General features: G+C 68.8%; 2 protein-coding genes across 3 annotated transcripts; both read right to left on the reverse strand.

The window, feature by feature from the left end:
- Window positions 1–218: 218 nt before the first annotated feature.
- Window positions 219–17003, reverse strand: DCAF8 (DDB1 and CUL4 associated factor 8). Of its 2 annotated transcripts, none has more exons than XM_075724369.1 (13): window positions 16983–17003; window positions 9160–9230; window positions 8404–9077; window positions 7585–7725; window positions 7178–7272; window positions 5378–5488; window positions 3885–3957; window positions 3011–3068; window positions 2762–2869; window positions 2159–2289; window positions 646–765; window positions 439–555; window positions 219–332 (listed from the first exon to the last, which is right to left on the reverse strand). In XM_075724369.1, exons 2-13 carry the CDS (start codon window positions 9206–9208, stop codon window positions 219–221), a joined length of 1791 nt encoding a protein of 596 aa, XP_075580484.1. In that variant the 5' UTR covers window positions 9209–9230; window positions 16983–17003. The 2 variants fall into 2 exon arrangements, with proteins under 2 accessions (XP_075580484.1, XP_075580483.1); XM_075724368.1 differs by lacking the exon at window positions 16983–17003 and adding an exon at window positions 14453–14472.
- An 884-nt stretch (window positions 17004–17887) lies between these two features.
- Window positions 17888–21658, reverse strand: PEX19 (peroxisomal biogenesis factor 19). The gene is given in 9 exon segments (XM_075724381.1): window positions 17888–17950; window positions 18062–18106; window positions 19121–19240; window positions 19242–19298; window positions 19396–19557; window positions 19659–19744; window positions 19927–20092; window positions 20204–20304; window positions 21604–21658. Coding segments are annotated over 9 exon segments (855 nt in total).
- Between the last annotated feature and the right edge of the window lie 1964 nt (window positions 21659–23622).

The following is a 23622-nucleotide window of genomic DNA, read 5'->3' on the forward strand; positions in this document are numbered from 1 at the left end:
CGCTGCGTGGGTTTTGGGGAGGGAAGGGACCCCCCCCCCGCCGCCCCGGGGGCCAAGGCTGGGCCGCCTCCGGTGGTCTGGGGGCGGGGGGGGGGCTGCGAGGATGAGGAGGGAGGGGAGGGGGAGTGGGGGGGTCCTTAACAAGTCAATACAAAGCTCAAAGTGTTAGTTAGGGATGACGCGTGCCCGGAGCCCCCCCCCAGCCCCGGCTGGGGGGCTCACGACGGCATGCACTGCACCCGATCCGGCCCCTCTTCCTCGTCGTCCGAGGTGTCGGAGGAGCTGGGAGACTCGTCCGAGTCGCCGTCCGGCGCTCCCGGCTCTCGTCGGCGCTGCCGGGGGGCAGGGGGGAGGGGGGCAGAGAAAGGGGGTGAAGGGGGTGAAGCAGGCAAAGGGTGGGGGGCACACAGGCGACACGGAGGGGACGCCGGCACCTACCCGGTGATGGCGTCTCTGTCGCAGGTGGTGCATGAGGAACCAGAGCATGTGGCTGTCGAACATGTCGGTGTGGTGGAGGCTGTCCTCGTCCCGCTCCAGCTTGTTCTTCTTGATCACCTGGGGCCAGGCGAGGTTGGGGGGCGGTCAGGGGGCTGCCCGGGGGTCCCCTGACCCCCCCCACCTCGCCCCTCGGGGTGGGGGGCTCACCTCCTTGAGGCCGGCCAGCTCGGTGGGGTTCTCCGCCGTGGGCGCCCAAATCTTGACGTCGTGGTCGAGGCCGCTGGTGGCCAGGACGGGGAGGTGGGGATGGGGCTCCAGGCAGTTCACCTGCGGGCGAGAGAGGTTTGGGGGGGGGGGTTACCCCAAACAGGGCACCAGCACCGGCCCTGGCACCCCCACGAGCTCGCCGGTGGCCCGGTGGCCCTCTGGCCCGGCACCCCGGCCACGGGTCAGGGTCTCGCACGGCGCGCGAGGGAAGCGGGAGCCCTTGTAGTGCCCGGTGAGGTGGGCTTCCCATGGGACCCCCCCCGGCAGGGAGAGGGGCTGCCACCCCGCTGTCTCCACGCTCTGGGAAAGAGGGGGTGGATGGGGGACGTGCCACCCCCCCCCCCCCCCCCCCCGACAAGCAAACCCCAAAATTTGGGGTGCCCTTGAGTCGTTCAGGGGACGCCGAGCCCGGTACGCCCTGAGAGGCGACGGGTGCAACAAAAAAAGCGGAGAACCCCAACCCCGGCAGCAAACCCAAGGGGAAAGGGGCCGCATCCATCCCAGGGCGCTGAAGCCCCAAGTTTGGGCTGGCAGGGAGGTGGCCGGCAGCCGGATCCGGCCCCGCGCCGGCTCTGCCGGTTGGGGGTTGGCGGTGCCAGCAGCCGCCGGGAGCTGGCACGGGGCCACGGCCACCCAGACAAAAGGCAACTGTGGGGCTAGCGGAGGAGCGGCACGGCCGGGAACGGCGGGGCAGGGTTCTGCCGCCCGTCCCCACGCCGGCAAGGAACCCGGCGACGCAAAACTTGCTCCCCGCTCCGCCTGTCCCCGACCCGGGAGTGCCACCAGCGGCACCCCGTCCCCCGCCAGCCCCGTGGGGCACAGGCACCGAGCGGCCGCCGGCTCCGAGCCGAAACCGGGCACGGATCCTCCCGCCAACGCAAGCGGCGGCCGCTCGGGACTTGACCACCGTCGGCCAGGGCCTGGGAAATCGGGCAGAGGGCCGGCCCCGGCGCAGCTGCGTCCCTTTCCTGGATGTGACTGGGTGAGGACGCAGCTGCACGCCCAGCGGGAAGCGGCGCTGGGATCCGGCCCGGGAGCGGCGCTGGGATCCGGCCCGGGAGCGCGCAGCTCTCCCCGCAGACCCCCCGGTCCCAGGGGGAAGGGTAGGGGGCTGCGCCGTCCTGGACGGCAGCGGCTCCAACGTCCCCACCCCTCCTTCGGTGACAAGCACCCCGGGGGGGTATCCGGGTGAAATCCCAATGGGATTTCATCCGGAGAAGACCTCCGAGGCGCCGTGGCCCTCGCCAGCCTGCCTGAGCCGTGCCCGCTGCCGCTCCCCAGGCAGGAGCCGTGGCCGAGCGCCCGGCACGTTGGGACACCGGGAGCCCGCAGGAACCCTGCTTGGCTTCGGGTAGAAAAAGCACAAAAAGCAGCGGGAAATTCACGTGGGAGCGTGGAAGCGGACGTAAACCCCGGCTGGCAGGAGCGGGGCAGCGCGGCGGCGGGGACTCACCACTCCTCCCTTGTCGCCCTCCATGAACTGCACGATCTGGCAGGACGATTTCTCCCACAGGAAGATGTGGCCGCAATCGCTGCCGCTCACCACAAACTCACTTTTCGGGCCATAAAAATTGACACCTTTCACTGAAAGGAGAGAAACAAGCAGCCCGAGGCCATCAGGAGCCGGGCAGCGCTCCCTGCCATGAATTCGCTTCCTGCCTGGCAGCCAGCGAGTTTCCAGGGTTACCGGCATGGATCTCTTCCGTCCCCAGACACATAATAGCTCATTCTTTGCAAGCCCGAGAGTTTGTGTTAGGGGTCTTTGAGAGGAAGATGGAATGCAGGGAGCTGCAGAAATAAGCTAAAAGCAGGCAATTATTCTTCCGGGTTGCTCTGGGGACGGCCCCCCCCACCTCCAGACTGCCCCAAAACCCGGTTGCGGGCGTGAGGAGGGCGAAGCCGGAGCAAGCTTGGACCCACCGGCTGCCGGGGAACGGGACGGGGCGGTGGTGGGAGGTTGGCAGCGACCCGGGGAGAGCCTCCGAGCCCCCCGCAGCAGGGGATGCAGCTTGCCGGGGGGTGGTCTGCCCCGACACCCGTCCCTGCCGGTCCTTACCAGTGGCGTTATTGCGATGTCCCTTGTATCTCTTGATGTACTCCGCTCCGTCGCTGTGAGAGGAGTTGAAGAGATAAATGTCTTCATCGTTGTAGCTGGCCAACAGCTCTGGCGTAGGATGGAAGAGACGGGCGTTAGCAGGGAGCGCGGGGCGGAGGTGGTCTCTCTGCTAGGGGTGGGTGCGGCGCGAGCCCCCCCGGGTGCCCGGCGCTGCCTCCCACCCCCTCCCGCCGCGGGTCGGTCGCTCACCCGAGCCGTCGTGGCTGTAGACGAGGCAGGTGATGTTGGCTTTGGACTCGCTGTTCACCTAGGGAAAGCACAGAGAGCTCCGCTGCCATCTCCTCCTCCCGCGGCGCGCCAGCGCGCCTACGCCGGCCACGCGCTCGCTTCGAGAGCTCGGCGCGCGAGCGACTGCTCTGCGAGGGCTTTCGAGTCAGAGCACAAAAATCACTGCTTCACCCTACACCACCGCAGGACTTTATGGACAGTGGAAGATTTGGGTCAAGGAAAAAAAAAAAAAAAAAAAACAAACCAAAAACCCAAAGCCCAGGCCGTTTATTCATCCTCTCGAGCTGTTTTCCAGGCAGGAAGCCTGCGAGAGATTTGGCCAGCGAGCGCTTCTCAGCCACTCCTACACGAGGCTCCCGAGGGAGCGCTCCGCAAATCCGGACAGCAAGGTCTGCCCAGGCCTCGTCCCAGGCTCTCGCTCCACGGCGAGCGCCCTGCCGGCACCAGCTCGGCTACGGGAGCTGTGCGAAGGCCGGTGCCGCTGGTGCTGCTGGTGCCGCTGGCGCTGCTGGCGCTGCTGGCGCTGCTGGCACGGGCGGCCCCGCTGCCGGCAGGAGACCTGGCTGCCCGTCACTCGCCCCGCAGCCGACGCAGTTCCCCCGACGGCTTCGCCCACCCGGCGCCAGGCTCGGCTTTGCTCGGTGCCGGCACGCAGGAGGCAGGCAACGCGAGCCACGGTGCCGCGGCAGGGCTGCCGCTCGCCCACGCAGGCGGCCGAGAGCCGAGGGCGACCGTGGGGCGTCCTGCGCCGTCCGCCCGCCCGTGAGCTCCCCCCACGCCACGTCCCCGCAGGTGAGGCACCCCCGGCGTCGCACCGCGAAATCGAGCCGCTTACCAAGTGGTGAGGGCAGAACTTCTTTAGTACGCCGTTGTTCTCGTTCTCATCTATTTTCCGCTGGTCGTAAATCCTGGGGGAAGGATGGCAGGCATTTTGGCACTCACTCGAGACACGAGGGACGCCGAGCCAACGGGCGCGGAGGGCCGGCGCTGCCTGCCTCTGCGGGCCGGGGCAGGAGGAGAGCGGCAGACGCAGACGCCACGGCTGGAGCCAGCTCGGAAACCACGACCTGCCCCGACGCCGGCGGGAGGCTCCGGCCCTCGCCAAGCGATCTGCGGAGCCGCGAGCGGCCTGGACTGGCAGAAGTCTCGGCCAAAGCGGCTTAACGTCACCTCTTGTTATGTCGGAGGCGTTGCTCGGCGGCACGTCACGCCCTGCATTCGGGGCTCTGTCAGCGCAGAGGCTGCTCTGCGAGGGGGACGCGACTGCCACCGTGCTTGTCCCTTGGCCGGCTCGGGCTCCTCAACCTCCCCGAGCGTCCCTGATGCGGGAGCTGCCCAGCGCCGGGGATGCCAGGGGGAGATGAGGCACTTGGATACGGGCAGAGGCCAGAGGGAGCAGCAGAGTGGGAAGGAGGAGAGGCTGCTTTTTGAGCAACGATCCCAGGTTCTTCCGAAAGCTACCGAGCTAGCGAGGCACCGGCGCTGCCGTTTGAGCAGTCCGCAAGCCCACGTGTTAAGCGTTTCCACGCCCGGCACCCCGGGAGCCGCTGTCTGCACGCCAGACACCCGCAGGGCCGGCGCTCCGGGGAGCCGACGCCGCGCGAGCGGTCCCGGCGGCAGGGCTGCGGCGTCGCCCCGCTCCCCGAGGAGCGGCCCCTACGCATCCCGGGGGAGCCAAGCGGCTCCGCTGGCTCTCGGGGAGCTGGGAAGCGGGCGGGCTTGGCGCACGCAGGATTCACCTCTGCCCGCGCCCGGGCGCCGCGCGAGTTGCGCCTGAAAATCCGCTGGCTCCAGGGGAGCTCCGCACCGACGCAGGGAGTGAGGGGACAGACACACGGACACAGCCCGGTCCCACGTGCGGGGTGGGGCTGCCCCGAGTGGTTCGAAGCCCAGGGGGGCTTGTGTTTGTCACTTAAGGAGCTCGGTCCCGCCGAAACCAAGACCTTCCCTCGGCCTTGATCTCATCTCTGATGCCCACCGGGCACCATCCGCAGGTGGGGGGCCAAGAGGAAGCTGGTCAGAAGCTCCTTAAGAGCGCTGCCGGTTCCTGAGGGACGGATCTCCTGGCTTCAGGGCAAGGCTGGACACTGGATCCCAGGGCTAAACCTCAAAGGATCCAAATCCTTCGCTATTAATCCCCCTTGCGCTCCTGCTGCTTATGGGAGAACAGGCTGTGGAGGCTTTAATGATTGAAACCACAAACATTTCTCGGGGGCGGGGGGGACACACATCCGAGATTTCGGAGCTCACGGGGGTACCAGCTGAGTCCCCGCGGGGATGTTCAAGTCCGCTTTGGGGATTCAGTCTGGGTCCCCGGCACAAACTCACCTGACAAACTGATCTCTGCCTCCCACAGCAAACTGATAGGTGTTGGCTGGGTTCACGTAGATGGTGTACAGACCCACTTTCTTCTCCTTTTCCTTTGTCACAACCAGTTTCCTTTAAGAGACGAGGAAAAACAGTAACAACAACAACAAGGGGAAAAAAAAAAAAAAAAAAAAAAAAATCCACCTTGAATTCAAAACAGGGTCCAGATGGGAAAAGCAGGAGCTGCGCGAGTCTCTTACTCACTCCCAGAAAAAAAAAACAAACCCACACCACCACCAAAAAAACCCACCACCGAACCGTTTCAGCCTCCCAGCCGAAGCGAGCACATGCTCTGTCTGCGACTCAAGCGGCGCAGAGTGAAATCATCCCCCGGCGTTTTCCTCCGAAACGCCTGAAGGTTTCAGGGCCCGAAGGAGGGAGCCGGACAGGCAGCGGCGAGGGCAGAATGGGATTAACTCCCGAGCAGAAACGCTCTGCTGTTATTTTTCCCCACCCGCCTCGCTGTAATAAGGCCCAGATTTAACGAAATCCGACATGCACGCACACACACCATCCCCCCCTCCCCCAGGAGCTCAGTATTTCGGCTTTGCAGACACAAATACAAACCGAGGCAGCATCCTCGAGAGGGAACAGCCAGCTCAAAAGCTTGTCTTTCTTCTAATTATACCGTTCGGCTTAATGAAAGATGGGAGCTGCCTACAGTCTGCCCGCAAACCCTGCCTCCGGAGCGGTTTCACGCTCACCGGGTGACAATTCCCCGCGAGCATCAAACCCAAACAGCAGCGTGGATCCCCACGAAGAAAGAGGGGAGACGGACGGACCCACGCCAGCCTACCGACCGACAGAACTCCGCTCGCAGCGGTCCCGGCTAATGGAGGGGAGGGGGGGAAGCGGGCTTGAGGATTAAATGCGGCTGTTTTGAAACGCCCCGGCAGTTTTTGTCCTGGTTATGAAACAGATGGGTTTAAGGCTGTCGCCAAAAGCACTCACGCATACAAATAAAACCAAACCACCGGGGAGACGAGCGCCGAAGCCCTCAGTTTTAAGCAGGATCATCTTCAAAATAATATGCCGCTAGATCGGAAAAGTACCACGATACCAAAACCAGGCATCTGCTTGAACGCGCTTCTTTTGGAAGCTCGTCAGAAATGACAGCTCTCTCGGCGCTACAGGTTAAGATCCGGCACGCACCACCCGGCTGCTTGCTAATTATTGTTTTTCAATTAACTGCGACAGCGCTCACGCGACAAGCGAGTCAGGCGAACCGCGAGCTCCGAGCTGCCGCCAGCGCGGAGAGGTTTCAGCGCTGCAATTAATCAGCCACTTCACTGCGCAGAAGGAGCGCGGGACCCTCGGCGCTGCCCCGGGGGCGGGCGAAGGGGTGCCGGACGGGCAGCCTTCGGCAGGGACCTGCTGCGCCGGTGTTATTCCTGTTTCCTATCCGAACAGGGCCCCATCCCGAGGAGGATGAGGGTTCAAACGCCCTTGTCTAATCGGCAAGGCGCGTATCCGTATCCTCGTACGAGACTGCCGGCCCCAGACCAGCCACGGAAAAGCTCTCTGGCCTGACCCTGCGCCTCAGGGAAGACAACACCGCTTGAAAGCCACAAAATATCTGTTTTCCCGCTTTATGCCCGTTGAACGGGCGCACGCCGCCGTGAAAACGCGGCGCCGCAAACGGGACCCTCAGCCCTACGCAGCCGAGTGCCACCCGCTCGCAGGGGAGCCCCCCCGGGACCCCGGATCTCCCTCTGGAGCCTCCCTGGTCCTGGCAGTGGGAGCAGGTAGAGAAATACTCACGAGGCAGGCCGGTCTTGTCTCAGATCAATGGTGAAGACTACAGCATCTTCACCTGCTGATAGGAAAGTGCATGGAGAATCCGGTTCTAGGGCCAGCTGGAAGATAAATACTTGGGCATTGGTTCCCTTTTTACCCAACAAAGTGGCAAGATCCCTTTCTCCCAGTAAACCGCCGGCTATTAACGGGAGCTGACGAACGCCAAGCCCTCTACACCCGTGGCCGAGCGCTCACGTCACTGCTTTGCAGGGCACGGAGACCCTCCTCGTCACCCTCAGAGGCGACGCCGATTACAGAGAAGCATTTAAGAATCGGTCCCCGCCACGGCCTTCGCTATTTCTGGCAGCCCCCGGGTGTTTCGGGGGTCCCCGGCTGCCGCCCGCCCCCTCCGCGGGCTGGTCTGGGCTCACCTTGTGCGAAGCTCCTTTGTGCTGCGCCACGCGCTTGGTGTTTTTGCAGCACTGGGTGGCGGAGAGCTCGGCCACCCGCACCTGGCCGTCCCGGGCGCACATAGCCAGAGTGGAGTCGCCGCTGTTGGGGAGGAACTTGGCCTGGAAAAGAGAGCAAGCGCAGGGGTGGTTTTCAGCGCCGGGGCAGGGGCTCGCGCGCGTGTGGATGGAAACGGGGTGAAGCAGGAGAGAAATGGCGGGCAGCAGCCCTGCCGGATGCTCAGATCTGCAGGCAGTGACTGCAAAGCCTCGGCTGGACGGGCCGAGCTCTCCGAGCAATCATCCCGGCCCTTTCTGGCGAGCACGGAGAGCCGGGAGCCCGGCGGAGACGCCGGCGTCCCTCTGAGCGCGGGCTGCGCCGCGGTGGCGGCAGAGCCCGGCCCTCCAGGCCCTTCTGGCGGCGGCGGAGCCGCGGCACTGCCCAACGCGCCGGGCTGCCCGCCGCGGCACGGCCGCCTCCGAACACGGCTCCTGCCCACGGCCGCTCCCAAAGCCACCGCGGGAAGCTCTGCAGGGAACGGGGCCATCTCGCCCCACCGGCCCCAGCCGGGGCTCCGTGAGATGGCGGATTTGAGGGCACACCGGTGGGTTTTGACGGTTCGTTACCACCGTACGGCGGCCGGACTCCTCCCGCAGCCCTTAGCTTTAGCGACACGTTTCTCCTGCCCCGCGCGGCACCGTCCAGATGAAATTACGTGCTTCTAGAGCGGGCACCGGCCCGCCGCGGGGGATCTTCTATCACCCCCAGCCCTCCGAGGACCCTCCCCGCGTGCTCCTCACCTGGAAGACGTTGCTCTTGTGGCCGCTCTCGAACTCCAGCACCGGCTGCCTCCTGACCCAGTCCCACACCACCACTTTGAGGTCGTCGCTGCCGCTGGCCAGCCACGTGCCACGCTGGTTAAAGTGCAGGGTGTTGACGCAGCCCGTGTGGCCCTCCAGGCCGTGCTGGAGGCGGAATCGTTGCACGAAGACCCTGGCCCCGCAGGCCTCGTAGACGAAGCGGGCGCTGGAGCCCAGCTCCCTTTCCCGGAGGGCATGGACCGCCTGCCAGCGGGGCTGGGGCAACGCCGTGGTCTCTGAGGACACCCAGTCCTCCAGGGCCTGCTCGTCGTCGGAGGAGTCTTGGTCGTGGTTGGCACGCTTGCGCTGGGCACGGCGGTGGGACCGCTGCTCCTCCTCTTCGTCCTCCTCCTCTTCCTCCTCCGAGTGCGACCGGTCGAGGGCACGGTTCTCCTCGTTTATGGAGTAGTGGCCCGTGTCGTCCATGCTGTCAGAGTCCTTCTCTTCTCCCGAGCTCTCCGTGTCCGTGTCCCGGCTCTCTGTGCTGGTGCGGTTGGGCCCCACGTCGTCTCCCGTGAGGCTCAGGCTGAGGTCAGAGGCCTCCACCTCGATGCCGGAGGAGGTTTCTCGGCCCTCCTCGGCTGACATCTCCTCCGGGCTGCTGGACAAGCTGCCTGCGTGGTGCAGACAAGGCCATGAGCCTCCCCATCAGAAGACCCCAGGCGCAGGGAGATGGGTCCCCGCCGGCACCCTTACCATTCACTATGTCCGTCTTCCCCTCCATGCTGCTCCCTTTGTCCGACATCGCGTTTTCCAGAGCGCTCACCCTGCGGGCGAGAGAGGGAGAGAGCAGAAGCTGGAGCATCCCTGCCGCGGCCACTCCGCCGAGACGGGGACGTGCTGGCCTGTCCCTGTGTCGGTGGAGCCGCACGCACGCCCGCAGCGTGACGTGCTGGTCTGGAGAGCGCCGCTTTCTAAGGGAAAACGCAATCGGTGGAGGAAGCAGCACGCACGCGGCTACCGGCTCGATAACCACGCTCAACAACAAAAGCTCGCCGGTTATCGCCGAGGGCAGAGCGAACGGTAACCTCCCTCGGCCTCCACCACTGGGTACCAGGGCCGCTCGCCGCCATCCCCTAAACTCCTCTCCAGTTTCTAATTTGCTCAGATGCCGCCGACTTCACAGCGAAGCAGATCTGCAACCCGCCACACCGCCTCTCCTCCCGCCTGCGGGACGGCTCCCGGCTTCCGCTGCCCGCGCCCGGACCCTGCTTCACCTCTCGCAATGCGACGGGCGCTTCCCGACCAGCGATCCCCAGCCACGTTCGGGGGAAGGAGGAGGCGGTGACTGCAGCCGGGCAGCAACTGCTACAGCACGGCAGCGGCACGACAGACAGACACGCATCCCCGGCCCGGGGCGGGCAGGGAGGCAGGAGCGGGGCTCGGATCGCCGGCAGGTGAGGCAAGGTGGCTGGGAAGGCAACGAGTCACGGTATCGAGAAACTTCTCGGCACCTGCAGACTGCAGGCAGGCGGTTAAAAGCGGCTCGAGAGGTTTGTTTTTTTTTTAACCCCAGGGACAGATTTCTGAACACCTTCCCATGCACAAAATCCTCCTGGCCTCGCCGAGGGGCCGTTTTCCTCCTTGCGGCAGCCAGGACGGCGGCCCCGGCTACCTGGCCAGCCCTGCCAGCCTCCCCCAGGAGCTCCCTGGCACTTCCAGTTGCTCCAGAAGAAGTTTACCAATTCCTCATTTGGAAAACCAAACGCGAGCACGCTTGCGGCTCTCGGATGCTTCCCAGCCCTTGCTTTGGAGTAGCCGGCTGCCACGGGGCAGGGAGGCCAGCGGCTGCAGGAGCAGCGAGGGCCCCGCTGCATCCGAGGGCGGCATCCAAAGCAGCCCCGGCTTCGGGGGCAGCTCCCACGGGGCTGCGGTTGCGAAGCGGAGCCGCCTCCGCGCCCGGGGGCTGCGGAACCCCCCCCCCAACCCCCCCCGGGATCGCGGTGCCCGTCGCTTGCGAGCGGTCGCAGGGGATTTTTGGCGAGCGCGCCCGCCGGCGGAGCCGCCTCACCGGGTTATGCCGAGACACAGGAGGGAAACGTGTTGGAGTCACGAGCAGCAGAGGTTTTGCCAAGGTGGAGGGAAACAAACCCAACAACATTTTATTTATGCTTTGCTCGTTCTTTACTTTCCTGCTATTTTTAGTCAGACTTTTTCATACTTGGTTTAGCTGCTTGCTCTTAACCAGTGGCAGGGAGTCTGCTAAAAGTTCCCCGTTTACACGTAGGGTAAAGCCGAAGCCAGAAAGTCATTAACTTTGATTACAGCAAACACTCTGGAGACTAATCCTCATTAAATTGGGAATTAACACCAGCAGAACCCCGAAGAGCCAAAGGCGGCGAAAGCCTCTGCGCAGGCTGGGTCTGTCGCTGCCAGCCCAAGCCCGAGCACGGCTCCTCTCGCTAAGACGCGGGTGATTTAGGAGGCGAGCGGAACTTGCCGGAGCTGCCGGCCCACAGGTACGGCTGCAGGGAGACGGAGCGGGGGCCACCGTCACCGTCATCGCCCAACGGCGCTGCCGGGGTGCCCGGGGAAGGCCTGGGCCGCCGGGCTGGCTCCAGCTGAAGCACGATAAAAGCTCTTGCAGCGTAGGAGCGTTTATAAGGAAACCGAGTTTATGCAACTGAAAACACCGGCGAGCTTCAGCCGACTGCAGTTGCTCGCTCGGTAACGAGAGTACTAGTGCAGAAGAAAAAGATGAAGGGTTTTCTGCAGCTTCAGTTTTAACTCTTCCCCAGCTGGCGCTGCCAGCCCATAAAAAAAAAAAAAATCACTTTAAAACCACCGATAGTGTGGAGAGGGGGAGGAAAGGGCTGAAAAGCAAAGCCGGGGACGAGAGCTGCCCCAGAGCCTCAGCCGTCCTCCTCCCCGCCCAAACCCGCCGGATCGCCGCTCGGCGCCGGCAGGCAGACGCGGTGCCGAGCCCGTCCCTCCGGCAGCTCTCGGCACGCGAAGGCTTCGCGCCGGTGGCGCGGAGGAGAGCGGGCGCTCACCTGCCGCAAAGCGCCCAGGCTCAGCCCTACGAGGGGATCGCTCGCCGCCGCTGCCGCCGCGGCGGGGACGACTCGCGCTCGCTCAGCCGGAGAGTTCGGGGTGCCGCATACGGTGCCCCGTGCCCGGCCAGGTCTGTCCCCGGGGCGGGCCGAGGGCACGCGGGCAGGAGCAGGACTGGTTTTAATTTACTGCTCTAAGCGGCGAGGCGACTCCGTCCCTCGTACGGTGCCCGTCACGCCAGATGGCTAAGGGACAGGCTCAAAACGCCGCAGCGCTCGGCTGTGGCTTAACTCCCCGCCACCGGAGATCGGAAAGTCTGTCAACAGGTCGACCTTGCCTCCGCCGGTTATTTTGCCTTCGGCAGCATTGTTAATCCAAGGGGCTGGGAGAGTCTCTCCACGTACAAAAGGAACCGAGTGTGGACTTTGCTTCTCGGTAGTTATTCTCCTCTGCCAAATTACCTATTCAGATCCGTCACCAACGCCCTTTCACGGCAGCCTTTTCACAAAGGTGAGGAACAAGAAACACGCTTCCAGGGGAGAGGAATCCATTACCAAATAATAAGCCTGACTTCACATCTCATCCGCCCACACCAGAGGACTGTAACCTCGCTAGGAAATCAAGAGAATTGAGGAAAAAAAAAAAAAAAAAAAAAAGCCCTCAGTTGCCTCAGCGGAGCGGACAGCAGGGACAGATGCGGCGTCTGCCGGTGCCAGGGACGCTGCGGGGGACGCTGGGCTCCCCAGCCATCTTCTACGCCCAGGAGCACGATGCCAGCCCGTGGCGGCTGCCCGGTACCGATGGATAGCCGGGCTGCGCGCTTGGCTCCGACAGCCCTGCATCAGCTTCCCCGGCCACCCACCAGCTCCCCTCACGGGCGCCGAAGCCGTTCCCGCGGCAGGGAGGTGAAGGCGCGTGTCGAAGGGCAGCCCCGCGGCGCGGCACGGCACGGCACGGCGTGCCGTCGGCACCCGAGGGCTCAGGCAGGGACAAACCGGCAGCAAGGCGGGCACAGGGGGAACCCCGCGCTCGAGTTACCGGCAGCTGGAAACGCAGAGGGCACCGGTACGGCTTCCGCTTCCCCAAACCGGGGAGCGCTGGTTGAGGGAAGCAACGAGACGCCGCTCGGAGGGAGCTGGGACACGGTCGGCTCTGCAGACAGCCCCGAGCCCCTCGGCGAGAGATTTGAGCCCTTCGCCGAGCTGCCAGCGCCGGGCCGGCTCTCCCTGCCGAGGTGGCGATGCCTTGGGGCACGCGGCTGGAACCGGCGAACCCAGCCCGGTTCCGGGACAACCGCGCGGTGACCTCGGGAGCAGACACGTGGGTTTCGCAGTTCCCCGGAGGCAACATCTGGACGGGATCAGCGCTCCCAGCTTCACATGCTCGAAGCCTGGCTCGCCAGCACCCTTGCGAGGGGCCCTAAAAATATCCCTCTGCATGCCACAGCCTCCCGGCTGCCTCCGCGGCCACCGGGGTCGAGCTGCGGGTGCCACCACAGCGCCGCTGCCGCCTCCGCCTGCGGCAGGAACGGCCTCGACCCCTCCGAGCAAGCGCCTGGGGCTCCGCATCCTGCCGGCGCAGCGCTCCGGGGCTCACACCGCCGCGCCGCCCCACTGCCCGCCAGGCTCCCAGCCCCCAAACCAGCACGCTACCGCTCAGCAACTCCAGCGGTCGCGGCCAGCAGACGATCCTTTCTGTCCCAAGCTCCTACCCCAACGCCACGAGCCGGTGGGAAGCAGGCCACGCTCCGCGCGGCGGCCGGCTCTGGCCCCTCGCTGCCGCTTGAGATCCGCCATCCATCCGCGCCGGCGCCGGGTGCCCCTTGGCTGCGCCCGCCGGACTCAGCCACGCGCTGCGGCATCGCCAACTCAGCCGCTTCCCGGCTGGAAACCCGGCGCTCGCAGACGCTTCGCCCCTGAATGATCTGTCATTAAAATATTTACATAGCTATATAAACACCCGAACAGCCAGACTCCGCGGGCGCTCAGCGCTCGGTCCGCATTCGGGCTACGTAAAGCGGAGGAGCAGCGGGGCCAGAAGTGAGCGCGGGGCATTTTGGAGCCCTCGAGAGCCCCTCATCTCAGTTTCCAACGCCCTGGCACACCGAGACACCCACAGGACACGGCGGTACGGCCTCGCGCCTGCGTTCACGCCGGGTCCCTCCCGCGCATGTGTCGCGCTGGGCTCGGCTGAGCCTCTTCTATTTAAGGAAAGTTTTCTCATCAGACCTGGACGGAGGCAACCTTGTTTGTTCACTGCGGAGGAGCCTTCCGGCCCCCCAGGATGGTGTTGGGGTGTTTAAACCCCCAACTAAAGCTCCCAGGACGAGCGGGTTTCCATCCCAAACACCCCTCGTCGGGGAGAGGCCGTCCGGGCGTCTCCGGTTTGCCGAGACGCGGGCAGAAACCCGCCAGTGGGCCGCATTTGGGAGAGCCTTGGTTGATTACAAACCTACCCAGGAGCCCGGCAGGTCCTGGCGACGACGCTAATTGAAGCGGCTTCCCGTTTACAATTACAAGGAGGTCCCGAACCCCCATCTTGGAGCACCCCGGGCACGGCAGCGTCTCTTCACCCACCTCCCCACCGCCCTTCCCAGCCATCCCACGGCACAGCCCCGGCTCCCCCAACGCCTCGTGGGACGGCACGAACTCGCTCGCAGCGCGGGCAGGGCCTAATTAACTGCAGCTAACGAGCGCTGGCTGCCTCAGCATGCAGCGCTGCCCCTTCCCCGTCCAGTGCCCGGGAGGATGGACGCTCCCAGCTCCCCAAGTGGAAGCGGTGATCCCGAGGCCGAGGAAAACCCGGCTGGCAGGCGAAACCCCGCAGGAGCCCAGGGGCAAGCAGCCGGAGGAGCCCAGGGGCGCGCCACCAACACGAATAATTCGGCATCACGGAGAAGACCGAGGCAGACGCAGCCCAAACGTCCACCTCCGCCGCACACAGGACGGACGGACGCGAGGCAAGGGCTGCCGGACGCCGGACACGGCCCACTCACCTGCGCGGCGGCGGCAGTGCCGCGGGCAGCGAGCGCTGAGGCCGGGGCTGGAGGTTCGCTGGCAGCTGACGGAAACAACAGGTTAAGGCCTGGCAGCGCAGGGTCCGGCCACGCCTGCCCCGGGGACCCCTGCTCCCTGGGAATCCCCCCCCAGGGACAACGGGGATTGTCCTGCGAGGGAGGGGGTGAGGAAGGGCCAAGGACAATGAGGTTTGGACCTGGGGGGCTGGAGGGACCCTCAGCTGAGCTCCCCTCCGTGACCGAGGCAGCGGGACCCGCTCCAGGGCTGGCGAGGGCCCCCGGTGCCCCCCCAAAGCACGGTGACGCCCCGGGGGCAAGAGGGAAGGAGCCCCGTGGGTGGGAGGGGACCCTCAGCACTCTGCCCCGAGGCAGGGCAACACCCTGGGGATGGCAGGGGTCCCCTCAGCGTCCCCCCAAAGGGGCGACGACACCACGGAGGCAACAGGGACCAGGCCTGGGGGCAAGAGAGACCACCCCAACGCCCCCCCCAGAGCACAACATCTCCACAGGGGCAGCAGGGACCGTCCTGGGGGCGGCAGGGAAGCCCCCCAAAGGCACAATGACCCCCTGGGGGCGGCAGGGACCCCCCCCCCAAAGGCACAGCGACCCCCTGGGGGCAGCAGGGACCCCCCCCAAAGGCACAACGACCCCCTGGGGGCGGCAGGGACCCCCCCCCCAAAGGCACAACGACCCCCTGGGGGCGGCAGGGACCCCCCCCCAAAGGCACAACGACCCCCTGGGGGCGGCAGGGACCCCCCCCCAAAGGCACAACGACCCCCTGGGGGCGGCAGGGACCCCCCCCCCAAAGGCACAACGACCCCCTGGGGGCGGCAGGGACCCCCCCCCAAAGGCACAACGACCCCCTGGGGGCGGCAGGGACCCCCCCCCAAAGGCACAACGACCCCCTGGGGGCGGCAGGGACCCCCCCCCCCCAAAGGCACAACGACCCCCTGGGGGCGGCAGGGACCCCCCCCTAAAGGCACAACGACCCCCTGGGGGCGGCAGGGACCCCCCCCCCCCAAAGGCACAACGACCCCCTGGGGGCGGCAGGGACCCCCCCCTAAAGGCACAACGACCCCCTGGGGGCGGCAGGGACCCCCCCCAAAGGCACAACGACCCCCTGGGGGCGGCAGGGACCCCCCCCCCAAAGGCACAACGACCCCCTGGGGGCGGCAGGGACCCCCCCCCAAAGGCACAACGACCCCCTGGGGGCGGCAGGGACCCCCCCCCAAAGGCACAACGACCCCCTGGGGGCGGCAGGGACCCCCCCCAAAGGCACAACGACCCCCTGGGGGCGGCAGGGACCCCCCCCAAAGGCACAACGACCCCCTGGGGGCGGCAGGGACCCCCCCCCCAAAGGCACAGCGACCCCCTGGGGGCGGCAGGGACCCCCCCCCAAAGGCACAACGACCACCTGGGGGCGGCAGGGACCCCCCCCCCAAAGGCACAACGACCACCTGGGGGCGGCAGGGACCCCCCCCTAAAGGCACAACGACCCCCTGGGGGCGGCAGGGACCCCCCCCCCCAAAGGCACAGCGACCCCCTGGGGGCGGCAGGGACCCCCCCCAAAGGCACAGCGACCCCCTGGGGGCGGCAGGGACCCCCCCCCAAAGGCACAACGACCCCCTGGGGGCGGCAGGGACCCCCCCCCAAAGGCACAACGACCCCCTGGGGGCGGCAGGGACCCCCCCCAAAGGCACAGCGACCCCCTGGGGGCGGCAGGGACCCCCCCCCCAAAGGCACAGCGACCCCCTGGGGGCGGCAGGGACCCCCCCCCAAGGCACAGCGACCACCTGGGGGCGGCAGGGACCCCCCCCCCAAAGGCTCAACGACCCCCTGGGGGCGGCAGGGACCCCCCCCAAAGGCACAACGACCACCTGGGGGCGGCAGGGACCCCCCCCCAAAGGCTCAACGACCCCCTGGGGGCGGCAGGGACCCCCCCCAAAGGCACAGCGACCCCCTGGGGGCGGCAGGGACCCCCCCCAAAGGCTCAACGACCCCCTGGGGGTGGCAGGGACCCCCCCTAAAGGCACAGCGACCCCCTGGGGGCGGCAGGGACCCCCCCTAAAGGCTCAACGACCCCCTGGGGGCGGCAGGGACCCCCCCTAAAGGCACAACGACCCCCTGGGGGCGGCAGGGACCCCCCCTAAAGGCACAACGACCCCCTGGGGGCGGCAGGGACCCCCCCCAAAGGCACAACGACCACCTGGGGGCGGCAGGGACCCCCCCCAAAGGCACAACGACCCCCTGGGGGCGGCAGGGACCCCCCCTCCCCCGCCCGATGACCCCACGGGGGTGGCAAGGCCCCCCCCCAGCCGCCCCCAAAGGCCTGGTGCACCGCGGGGGCGGCGGGACCCGCCGGGCTGGGCCCCCCCCGGAGGAGGCCTCCCGGCCCCGAGCGGGCCCGGCCCCGCCGCCCGGCGGGTGGGGGAGGGGAGGGCGGCCGGAGCCGGGGCTGGAACGGCCGGTTAGGGCGGGGAGGGGGAGGGAGGGGAGGCCCCGCACCGACCCGACTCCCGGCAGCTCCCGGCCGTCGCTCAGGCGCTGGCCCCGCGGCCGCCGGCTGCTCCTCCGCCACCGGCTCCGGGCCCAGCCGCCGCCATCTTAGTGCACCGCCTCCGCGGGACGCTTTACGGCGCCGCCGCGGCGCTTTACGGCAACGGCCGCTGCGCGACAGCGCCGCCCGGGGGCCCTGCCGTCGCCATGGCAGCGCCGACCCCCTGCCCCCTGTTACTGTAGGGTCGCCCCGTGCCCCCACCCCCTCCCATGTTATTGTAGGGTCGCCTCGTGTGTGTCCCCGTGTTACTGCAGGGTCACCTTGTCCCCCCCCAGCGTCACCGTAGGGCCGCCCACCGCTCTGTGTTATTGTAGGGTCGCCTCGTCCCCCCCGCCCCATGTTACGGCAGGGTCGCCCCATGCCCCCCCCCCCCCCCCCCCATGTTATTGTAGGGTCTCACAAGCCCCCACCCCTGCCGCGTCACTCAGGATCCCCCCCCACGTCGGGTCACCCCTTGCCCCCCGCATTTTGGCGGCCACCCCCGCCTCAGTTTCCCCAGGCTGGAGCCAGCGTAGTTGCCAACACCTTTATTGGGGACATCGAGGGGGGGACACACGCGCGTGTCCCCGGGGCCGGGGTCCCCGCACCCCCACCCCACCCCGGGCCCCCCCCCAGCCTCCACAGCCATCCCCGGCACCCCCACGGCGCGGGACGGCAGCGCCCGGGGCGGGGGGCTTCACCCAGCCCCGCTCCTCGTCGTTTGGCGGCGCGGGGTTCCGCTCGGCCTCCTCATCCTCGTCCTCATCCTCACCGGGGTCTTAATTAGTCGGTAACGAGGCGGGGGCCAACCAACCTTGTCAGCGCAGCACCGGGGGCGGGGGGGGGCCGCCGCCGGCACCCCCGTCCCACCGCCGGCGCTACATCAGGCGGCACTGCTCGCCGCCCGCCGCCCCTGGCAGCTCCGGGTTGAAGCCGGGGGGCTGCGGGAGGAAGAGGAGGGTGAGCCGGGGGCACCCACGGCATCCGGGGGGGGTCCGGGCAGGGACCCCACCCCCCCCACACCCATCCAGGGGGTCCCTGGGGACACTCACCGACTCCCCGGCCAGCTCCTTGGGTGGGTGCCCCAGGTCCTGCAGCTGTGGGGGGAGAATTGGGGGGGGTCAGGGTGGCACCGGGAGCCCGGGGGGGGTCAGGGCGGCACTGGGAGCCCTGGGGGGGGTCAGGGTGGCACTGGGAGCCCTGGGGGGGGTCAGGGCAGCACCTGAAGCCCGGGGGGGTCAGGGCGGCACTGGGTGGCACTGGGAGCCCTGGGGGGGGTCAGGGCGGCACCGGGAGCCCGGGGGGGTCGGGGCAGCACTGGGAGGTGCTGGGAGCCTTGGGGGGGCTCAGGGAGCCCCGGGGGGGTCAGGGTGGCACCGGGAGCCCGGGGGGGGTCAGGGCGGCACTGGGAGGCACTGGGAGCCCTGGGGGGGGTCAGGGAGGCACTGGGAGCCCGGGGGGGGGTCAGGGAGGCACTGGGAGCCCGGGGGGGGGTCAGGGCGGCACTGGGAGCCCGGGGGGGTCAGGGCGGCACTGGGAGGCACTGGGAGCCCGGGGGGGGTCAGGGCGGCACTGGGAGGCACTGGGAGCCCTGGGGGGTGTCGGGGCGGCACTGGGAGGCACTGGGAGCCCTGGGGGGGGTCAGGGCGGCACTGGGAGCCCGGGGGGGGGCTCAGGGCGGCACTGGGAGGCACTGGGAGCCTGGGGGGGCTCAGGGCGGCACTGGGAGCCCTGGGGGGGTCAGGGTGGCACCGGGAGCCCGGGGGGGGTCGGGGCGGCACTGGGAGGCACTGGGAGCCCTGGGGGGGTCAGGGTGGCACTGGGAGCCCCGGGGGGGGTCAGGGAGGCACTGGGAGCCCCAGGGGGGGTCAGGGAAGCACTGGGAGCCCGGGGGGGGGGGTGTCAGGGCGGCACTGGGAGGCACTGGGAGCCCCAGGGGGGGTCAGGGCGGCAGTGGGAGCCCGGGGGGGGTCAGGGCGGCACTGGGAGGCACTGGGAGCCCGGGGGGGCTCAGGGCGGCACTGGGAGCCCCGGGGGGGGTCAGGGCGGCACTGGGAGCCGCGGGTGGGGGGGGTCAGGGCGGCACCGGGAGCCCCGGGGGGGGTCCTCACCTGCTGCATGAGGTCGAGGAGGGTCTCGAAGCGCGCCCGCCGCTCCTCCTCGCCCTCGCCCGGCCGCTCGCCCTCCAGCTGCTGGCAGATGCGGCCCATCACGCCGTGCTGCGCCCGGTACCCGCTCGTACTGCTCGGCCGGCAGCGCCTCGCCGTGCCGCTGCAGCCACTCGGGGTACTGCAAGGGGGTGGGGGGGGGACACACGACGGCAGGGGGTCAGCCCGGGACCGCCGCGTTGCCCCCAGCCCGGCGCCGCCGGACCCCCGCCCGCCACCTTTTCGGTGATCTCCTTGAGCGAGGGGTAGAGCACGTCCTTGGAGAGCAGGCTCTGCATGATGCTCCGCATGACGGGCAGCACGCTGCCCTCGCCATCGCCCTCCTCCAGCCCCAGCCCCTCCAGCGCCTTCGCCAGCTCCTCCTCCGAGGCCGAGGGGTTCTGCAAGCACACCGTCAGACCCCCCCCCCCCCCCCAAAACTCCCGGGATGGGGGGGCACCCCCGCAGGGACCCCGCTTGGCCGGCGGCGGGGCGGCCGTACCTGCAGGTCGGTGGCGTTCTTGGCCAGGCCGCTCAGCGTCTCCTTCAGGCAGGAGGTGAATTCCTGCTGCGACGCCGCGTCGCTGCCTGCGGGCACCGGGAGACGCCGGTTGCGGAGGGGGAGACGCCGGGCAGATCGGGGCACCCTACTCGGCAAGGCTCAGGGTCTTGTTTTTGGCGGACCCCGCTCCTAAATGGGGGGGTCCCAGGGAGCTGCAGGAGCGGGACTGCCCCCAAAAGCCCCCGAAACTTCCCCCCACCCAGCTCACCCACTCTGCCGGCCGCCTCCGACAGCTTCTGGAATTGCTCCACCAAGTGCGGCTCCTCCCGGGCCAGCTCCTGCATGGCCTGCTCGAACTCAGCCGCCGCCTGCGAGGCCAGCTCCCCCTCGAAGAGCTCCTGGAAAAACCTCTCCTGCGAGGCGAAGAGGGAGGCCTGGGGAGAGGGGCACGGTCAGGCCCCCCAACCCGCCGGGGGGGGACGGCGTCCCCCCCAATCCCGAGGGCCGGGGCGAGGGCGGCGGCCGCGATCCTGGCAGCGTCGCACCTTGGCGGCGGCGCTGGGCGAGGGCTGGGCCCCGGGGGGCGGCGGCGGCGGCGGCGGCGGGGGGGCGGCGGGCCTGGCCTTCTCGAAGTCGTCCAGGGCGCCTGCGGAAGGGGCTGCGCTGAGGGAGACCCCCCCGGGCACCCCTGGCCCAGGGCCCGCCCGCCCCCCCCCGGGGCCCCAAAGTAGCTCCCTGCACCCCGCAACGCGCCCCCCCCCCCCGTCCCGCGCCGGCTCCCCCTGCCTCGCTGCACCCAATGGCTGCACCCCAATGACCCCCCAGACAGCCCCACCGCACCCCAATAACCCCCAGCCTCACTGCACCCCAATAACTGCACCCCAATGACCCCCAGCCTCACTGCACCCCAATAACCCCCAGCCCCACTGCACCCCAATGACCCCCCCAGACAGCCCCACTGCACCCCAATGACCCCCAGCCCCACCGCACCCCAATAACCCCCAGCCCCACTGCACCCCAATAACTGCACCCCAGTGACCCCCAGCCCCACTGCACCCCAATAACTGCACCCCAATAACCCCCAGCCTCACTGCACCCCAATAACTGCACCCCAATGACCCCCAGCCCCACCGCACCCCAGTGACCCCCCTACCCCACTGCACCCCAATAACTGCACCCCAGTGACCCCCTACCCCACTGCACCCCAATAACCCCCAGCCCCACTGCACCCCAATAACTGCACCCCAGTGACCCCCCTACCCCACTGCACCCCAATAACTGCACCCCAATGACCCCCAGCCCCACCGCACCCCAGTGACCCCCCTACCCCACTGCACCCCAATAACTGCACCCCAATGACCCCCAGCCCCACCGCACCCCAGTGACCCCCCTACCCCACTGCACCCCAATAACTGCACCCCAGTGACCCCCTACCCCACTGCACCCCAATAACCCCCAGCCCCACTGCACCCCAATAACTGCACCCCAGTGACCCCCCACCCCACCCCACCGCACCCCAGTGACCCCCACCCACCGCACCCCCATAATGCACCCCAGTGACCCCCACCCCAGTGACCCCCACCCCACCCCACCGCACCCCAGTGACCCCCACCCCAGTGACCCCCACCCACGGCACCCCAGTGACCCCCACCCCAGTGACCCCCACCCCAATAACTGCACCCCAGTGACCCCCACCCCACCCCACCGCACCCCAGTGACCCCCACCCACCGCACCCCCATAATGCACCCCAGTGACCCCCACCCCAGTGACCCCCACCCACGGCACCCCAGTGACCCCCACCCCAGTGACCCCCACCCCAATAACTGCACCCCAGTGACCCCCACCCCAGTGACCCCCACCCACGGCACCCCAGTGACCCCCACCCCAGTGACCCCCACCCCCGTGACCCCCACCCTCGCTCCGCGGCCCCCGGCCCCCGCTCACTGTCCAGCAGCTCCTCCAGCTCCGGGTCGGGGCCCGGGCCCGGCTCCGCCGCCATCTTGGCGCCGCTCCGCCTCCGCCGGGGGCGGGGCCTCCTCGCCCCGCCCCGCCCCCCTGGGGCCACGCCCCCTGGAGCCACGCCCCTCGCCGCGCCGTTCCGCCGTGCGCCGCCAGGCGGCGCCGCAGTGCAGGGGGCGGGGCGTGACTCCCCCCCTCCCCCCCCCCCCCCGCGGCCGCGGAGCCGCGACCCCCGCCCGTGGGGGTCCCAGCCCTGGGGTCCCAGCCCTGGGGGACCCGGCCCCGTGGGGGTCCCAGTCCCTGGGGTCCCAACCCTGGGGGACCCGGCCCCTGGGGTCCCAGCCCTGGGGTCCCGGCCCTGGGGGACCCGGCCCCTGGGGGTCCCAGCCCTGGGGTCCCAGCCCTGGGGTCCCGGCCCTGGGATCCCGGCCCTGGGGTCCCGGCCCCGTGGGGGTCCCAGCCCTGGGGTCCCGGCCCTGGGGTCCCGGCCCTGGGGTCCCAACCCTGGGGTCCCGGCCCCGTGGGGGTCCCAGCCCTGGGGTCCCAACCCTGGGGGACCCGGCCCCGTGGGGGTCCCAGCCCTGGGGTCCCAACCCTGGGGGACCCGGCCCCTGGGGTCCCAGCCCTGGGGTCCCGGCCCTGGGGGACCCGGCCCCGTGGGGGTCCCAGCCCCTCGGGGACCCAGCCCACAGGGACCCAACCCTCGGGATCCCGGCCCCGTGGGGGTCCCAGCCCTGGGGTCCCAACCCTGGGGGACCCGGCCCCGTGGGGGTCCCAGCCCTGGGGTCCCGGCCCTGGGGTCCCGGCCCTGGGGTCCCAACCCTGGGGTCCCGGCCCCCGTGGGGGTCCCAGCCCTGGGGTCCCAACCCTGGGGGACCCGGCCCGTGGGGGTCCCAGTCCCTGGGGTCCCAACCCTGGGGGACCCGGCTCCTGGGGGTCCCAGCCCTGCGGGTCCCGGCCCTGGGGTCCCAGCCCTGGGGGACCCGGCCCCGTGGGGGTCCCAGCCCCTCGGGGACCCAGCCCACAGGGACCCAACCCTCGGGATCCCGGCCCGTGGGGGTCCCAGCCCCTGGGGTCCCCGGGTCCCTGGGGTCCCAGCCCCCCAGGGTCTCAGCTCCTGGGGTCCCAGCTCTCAGGGTCCCTGTCCTTGGGGATCCCAGCTCTGGGGGTCTCACCCCCTTGGGATCCCAGCCCTCAGGGTCCCTGTCCTTGGGATCCCAGCTCTGGGGGTCTCACCCCCTTGGGATCCCAGCTCTCAGGGTCCTGTCCTTGGGGATCCCAGCTCTGGGGGTCCCAACCCCTTGGGGTCTCAGCTCCTGGGGTCCCCAGCTCTCAGGGTCCCTGTCCTTGGGGATCCCAGCTCTGGGGGTCCCAACCCCTTGGGGGTCTCAGCTCCTGGGGTCCCAGCTCTCAGGGTCCCTGTCCTTGGGGATCCCAGTTCTGGGGGTCCCATCCCCTCAGGGTCCCAGCCCCTTGGGGTCTCAGCTCCTGGGGTCTCAGCTCCTGGGGTTCCAGCCCCTTGGGGGTCTCAGCTCTCAGGGTCCCTGTCCTTGGGGATCCCAGCTCTGGGGGTCGCATCCCTTTGGGGTCTCAGCCCCTGGGGTCCCAGCTCTGGGGGTCTCATCCTCTCGGGGTCCCAACCCCTTGGGGGTCTCAGCTCCTGGGGTCCCAGCTCTCAGGGTCCCTGTCCTTGGGGATCCCAGCTCTGGGGGTCTCACCCCCTTGGGATCCCAGCCCTCAGGGTCCCTGTCCTTGGGGAACCCAGCTCTGGGGGTCTCACCCCCTTGGGATCCCAGCTCTCAGGGTCCCTGTCCTTGGGGATCCCAGCTCTGGGGGTCCCAACCCCTTGGGGGTCTCAGCTCCTGGGGTCCCAGCTCTCAGGGTCCCTGTCCTTCGGGGATCCCAGCTCTGGGGGTCTCACCCCCTTGGGATCCCAGCCCTCAGGGTCCCTGTCCTTGGGATCCCAGCTCTGGGGGTCTCACCCCCTTGGGATCCCAGCTCTCA

This window comes from Pelecanus crispus, chromosome 22 (genome assembly GCF_030463565.1).
Source record: "Pelecanus crispus isolate bPelCri1 chromosome 22, bPelCri1.pri, whole genome shotgun sequence".
NCBI classification, from domain to species: Eukaryota; Metazoa; Chordata; class Aves; order Pelecaniformes; family Pelecanidae; genus Pelecanus; species Pelecanus crispus.